Genomic DNA, 5,593 nt, shown 5'->3' with positions numbered 1-5,593 from the left:
ACAGTCTTCTTCCCCTCACACGGTTTCTGTCATGATGACATCAAACCTGAGTGGGAATGAAGCCTGTACGTTTTCCCTTGCACACATCGACAGATCCATACTTTCAAATAGCAAGCGCGTATCTATGACGTCATGTATAATTTGACGTCATATTATCGATCATCTTGATTAGTGATAGCTTGACATTGCTGGCAAGCCAAATGGCCACGTTTTTTGGAGTGATGATTTTTGATATTTACTGTGAAAAAAAAATTTTCAAACTATTTTGTATTTTTTTCTTTTTTTTATAGGTTGAAGAAGAAAAAAAATCAAATTTTTCAAGATAAAAATCATTTTTATTGTACTGCTCAGTTTCACAAAAACGTCGAGAACAAAGTTTACAAAAATTCACACAAATACACACAAATACACAGACATCATCAGAACTCATCGAGCTGATTCGATAGGTACCTATAAAGGTATATCTAAGACCCATAATTAATGATCTCCCAAATCGACCGATAACTATACCTTTCTGTAAGAAAGGCAAAAAACTTATCCAGTCCAGAAATTTGTTTCTTTGCTGGCTCCGCTTGACCAGTTGGCGCTAATACCAGTAGGGTCCATTCCGCCATCCGTGCCTCTGCGGAGAACATTTGACATCTACTTTTCAAGGTAAGCCGGCTCTTTGACCATTGTTTAATCCAGTAAGTTCTTCATTTAATATTTTTTATTGATAACTTTCATATGATCACGTTGTCGTGTTTTTCTAGCGTAACCATTTGTTTAAAAACGTCATTCAGAAAAGTGTTCTATCCACAGGTGGAACCGCGTCGTTGTCGACGTTAATAATAACAATACAAAGGACAAGCTGATATGTTTGCCAGGCGCATCCAACTAAAAGGAGCTTTTCTTCAGGTTGGTTTATTTCTTAATTTATTTATTCCTAAATTAATTTATTGCAATGTTATTTTTAGGTGACAAACATCATGTTTAGCTAGGTGCATGTCAGCTTCTTCCGTGTTATCCTGGAATGGTCGGTAATAACTTCGAGAAAAAACTAACAATAGCATCTCTGGCCAAAAGGTGACCTTGATCGACAGAAATGAACCATCAGGAAAACCCCCGGAAAAAAGGCGCAGCTGGCGATTAAAATAACCCGGGAACTATTGTGCCAGTTTTAGTCAAGTAACGTTCCTAGTACGTAGATTTTTTCTTTTATAATCTGCATCCATAATTCGATTTAGTTAGAAGAATTGGTGCCCAGTTTAGAAATCAAACCAAGCAGCTTTCTTAAACGCCTGAATTTATACTAATGATGGCGATAAGAAACGCCTTCCTGTAGGTAAAGCTATAATGATGGATGAGGAAAACAAAATTGTTTTATTCATTAAAATCTGTGCTTCGCATACAAGTGTCCCACAGCAACGATTGCATCGTTGTTTGAAAATGTATGACAGCTATTTCTTTCTTGTTAGGAAGGCGTATATTGTTGTTCGTTGAAGGCGTTTAAAATTGATTCAAAGTTTAGGATTTTTTTTTAAAAAATTGTGACAGTTACACTTTTGTTTAAAGTTTAATGTTTTTGTAGGACGTGACGTCAGGTTCCATTATCAAATGTAAGCAAAATTCGACGTACTGACCTATTATGTTTATTTCGTTAAATAAAATCATAAGATTATTTTTAACCAATATAAATATTTATTTTATTTACGAACAACCTTTGAACAGGGCGAAAAATGGAATAAAAGACGGTCAATTTTACAGGCCTGTAATTTAAAAGTATCCTGTAAATAATATGCTCACGTAAACTTAAATGTCACGGGTTTTTATTTTTCGTCCTGTAAAATTACGGTAAATGTCCTGCTCCTTTTTGTTACAGGATATTTGCCGTAATTTTACAGAAAATAATTTTTTCTGTGCAGAAGGAAAAGGTAGAAGATTATTTGCTGATGATACTTTGCTTTCAGCCAAAGGTCGAAATTTACGGGTGGTACGCAGTATATTGCAACAAAATTTAAATTCCTTTTTGAATTACTTGAAATTGTGGAAAATTTCTCCTAACGCTTCCAAAACTCAGCTTATTTTATTTCCCCATAAGCCAAGAGCTAAATTTTTAAAACCTAATGAAAATCATTCCATAACTTTTAATGGGGTTTCATTAGAATGGTCTGATCACGTGAAGTACTTGGGACTCACACTTGATCGGAATCTTACTTTTAAAAATCACATTGAAGATATTCAATCAAAATGTAATAAATACACTAAATCTCTTTATTCTCTCAACAACAGGAAATCCAGGTTGTGTCTGCGAAATAAGATGCTAATCTACAAACAGGTGTTTCGACCAGCGATAATGTATGCAGTTCCGATTTAGTCTAGCTGCTGCGCGACGAGGAAAAAAGCCATCCAGAGGATTCAGAACAAGGTTCTGAAAATGATTTTGCGGCTTCCACCTTGGCACAGCACCGAAGATCTTCATCGGATTGCGGGCATTGAATCGATCGAAGAGATGGCCAACAACATCATCTCCAACTTCAGAGGCAAATCGATGCAGTCTTCCATCGCAGAGATTCGTTCTCTTTATAATTAGTTTAATTTTAGGATAGTGTTTAGTTTTAAGTTTAAAATATTATTGCCATTACAGGATGTTCTCCTACATTAAATACTTGATTGCGTTCAGCAAGTTTAAATCTTATAAATAAATTTTTATTATCTAGTTAACTATAGGGCTCTGAACATTATTGAGCTGAACACCTAATTTAATGTATTAATGTAATATAAATGTAATGATGAATTGATACAAATAAAGACATATTTAAAAAAAAATAACAAACATACCTAACGGTAATTCATCCCTTGACAAAATTATATTCTTATAGAATTTGGAGTTGCACAAACCAAGATATAGTGTTGAAAATATTGAGTTCGTTTCATGTTTTACCTGCACAGCATTATCACATTTAAAATTATTTGTATCTAATTATTGAATTTTTTTAAAGGCCTTATATAAATTCAACCCTCGAAAAAATTGCCCTAGTCCTCCGAGGGCAATATCCGTCCATGCCTCCTGCTTATTTAAAACAATTAGGAAAAAAAAAACATCTCAAGAAATCCAGTAAACCTGTGATGCTACTGATTACAATCAACAAGAAGTGCTGAAACATGTTCCCATATGTAACCTCCGGGGAACTTTGCCTCCCAGGAACAAGAAACATGCTTCTGTTTCGAAGCTGTTAGAAATGCTGCAAATACAAGTGCTGATCTAGCGCCACCTTCTTCTCAACTCCATAAGGCCAGGAGCCTCCCGATGAAAACCTGTAAAACATAATGCACGTTCCACTATCAGCAGCAACTGATGAAGGCAAACAAATTTCCCATGCTTCTTGAAAACAGAAAACGTAAGTTCTTCTGCAGCTCTATTCCATGTATTAGTTGAAGTTGTAGAGAAATGTTTCGAAAGAGACCCCAATGAGATCTGCTCATTGGGGAGACCGTAACTTAGGAAAAAAGCAAAACGGAGAAAGATTGTTCTCATGTGAAACCCACTTAAAACAATCGATCGACTTTGGTCCAGACAAATTAGCCTCACGAGGTATCGATTAGGAAACAACAAGCCAACATGAAGCAATGTAGCTCTTCTTCTACTTCTTTGGCTCTAGCCAAAGTTAGGTTCCTTAATCCCGCAATCGTGATGGTAGATTATGTTTTGGAGAGGTTTGCTGTTATTTTTTTTTTCCTTTATTTTTATGTTCATTCATCTTCACTAGGCCGATATTGCACTGTGATTGCATCTAGGTTGGGAGAATGCCTGCCTGGATGGGGATGAAAGGTGCAAGCAAACCTGTTTGTGGATGATCAAACTTAGGCGTTGAATTTGAGTTCTATTTTTTCCCCTTAGGTGGGGATAGAACGTTTTTCCGAAAGGTGTCTTATAAGTTCTCTTAATTAAAACTTTTATAAATTTGTTAAAATTCATTTAATGCTGCATAATAGAGATGTATAAGTTTAACCTCACTCACAGTGTAATATTTATGATAGGAAATTATAAGTCATTAAGCAACAATGACTCCAGTATCTTCAATAGTCGAAGATGGACAGAGAGTTTCGTCAATTTGTGTCACGAGAGCCTTTACATTAGCTCTATTATAAACTCCTCCATTTTGAAGAGCGTACATATAGTTTTTGGAACGAATTTCACAATAGTCCCAAGCTTCATTCAAGTCTTCGGAAGCGCCCGCAGCACCAATGAGCTTATCGAAAAGACTTGCTGCTCTAGATTCGGCACCTTGTCCGTTGATTTCTGAAACCCAACTTTGAAGGCCGGAGACGATAGAGTTGCTAGTTTTGTTGACCAGGTAAAAGTCTCTCATGATTTCCTGGGCCTGCGAAACTTAAAAGTTAAAATATTGTAAGTTTTTCATATTGTCGGAAGTTTCAATCAAACAACTCACGTTAACACTAGAATCAGCATTCAAATAGCGCAAGCCTTTGAACACACAGTTGATGTATGGAGAAAAACTGCTTTCATTAGGAACATTGGTAGTCTTCCTTTTCTCTTTATTGGCGCATAAAACTGTACGAGCATCATCGGATAAAATGTTCCAACTGTTTAAGAAAGAAGGAAAAATATCATAATAGGTAGTTAATCTTACCATGGCCTGATAAACTTGACGTACGTAATCATGATGCCCATGATAAATTATCTGGAATGAGTCGTTGAAGTGTTTGTAAATTGGTTTTCGATACTTCCAGTGACATTTGCAAATGCCGATACCATTTCATCTATTTTGGTCGAACCAACATCATAGTTTGGGTACGTTTTGTACGCGTCGTATTGGGTTTGGATTCTCGCGGCCTGTGAATGAAAAGGTCAATCAGAAAACAAGAAAAGTCCCTAGGATTCTCGTTTATTTATGCAATATCAAATTAATTAAAAAAAATATGAATGCAACTACCTATAAAACTCTTTAAACATTTCCAGCGCACTGTACACTCACATAAATCATCGTTTTTACTAGAGATTCAGTTTTACAAAAAGATTTTTTCAAATGTTTGACTTTACACTTAACCTTTCATAATAAACATCTATCTAATCGTAAGCTGGAAGTGCAGCGTTATCCTGGTATTCTATAATCTATTTCCATAAAGTCCAATATGCAATAAATTCCAATAGATGAGAAACTTCAGAATTCGATTTAAACCTCAATGTGAATTCGAACCAAGCTGAGTAAATTAACTGAATAGTATTTAATAAATGTAACATACATATTACCAACAAAAAGCTTTTTATGCAACAAGTTGCAAAAAGTAGATTTTTTCAGCATGAGTCATACACTAATCCAAGAAAGCCCTTTTATTCTCTGAGAGTGGCTCCTTCAACTTTCAAAACTTTAAGTTACATTGAGACTTTCTAGGCACAAAATAAGAAAGCCTAGCGTCCATTAAAATATTTTGCTTTTGAATAGTTTTGATATTTTATTTATAGAAAAGTTTATTTTAATCAAAATATTTTAACAAACTTTATTTTTTGAATGAAAGGGTAGTACATACATATATACTTAAAAGACTAGTTATGTCTGTTTTATACGCATAGACTAGAATGCAGCATGAG

The 5,593-nt window shown here is 35.0% G+C and overlaps 1 protein-coding gene across 1 annotated transcript; it reads right to left on the bottom strand.

The window, feature by feature from the left end:
- Nucleotides 1–4,034: 4,034 nt before the first annotated feature.
- LOC129741521 (37 kDa salivary gland allergen Aed a 2-like) lies at nucleotides 4,035–4,666 on the bottom strand. The gene is made up of 3 exons (XM_055733260.1): nucleotides 4,635–4,666; nucleotides 4,434–4,587; nucleotides 4,035–4,364 (listed from the first exon to the last, which is right to left on the bottom strand). Exons 1-3 carry the CDS (start codon nucleotides 4,664–4,666, stop codon nucleotides 4,035–4,037), a joined length of 516 nt encoding a protein of 171 aa, XP_055589235.1.
- Between the last annotated feature and the right edge of the window lie 927 nt (nucleotides 4,667–5,593).

This window comes from Uranotaenia lowii, chromosome 2 (assembly GCF_029784155.1).
Source record: "Uranotaenia lowii strain MFRU-FL chromosome 2, ASM2978415v1, whole genome shotgun sequence".
Taxonomy (NCBI): Eukaryota; Metazoa; Arthropoda; class Insecta; order Diptera; family Culicidae; genus Uranotaenia; species Uranotaenia lowii.
This window is presented reverse-complemented; position numbering and strand designations above follow the sequence as displayed.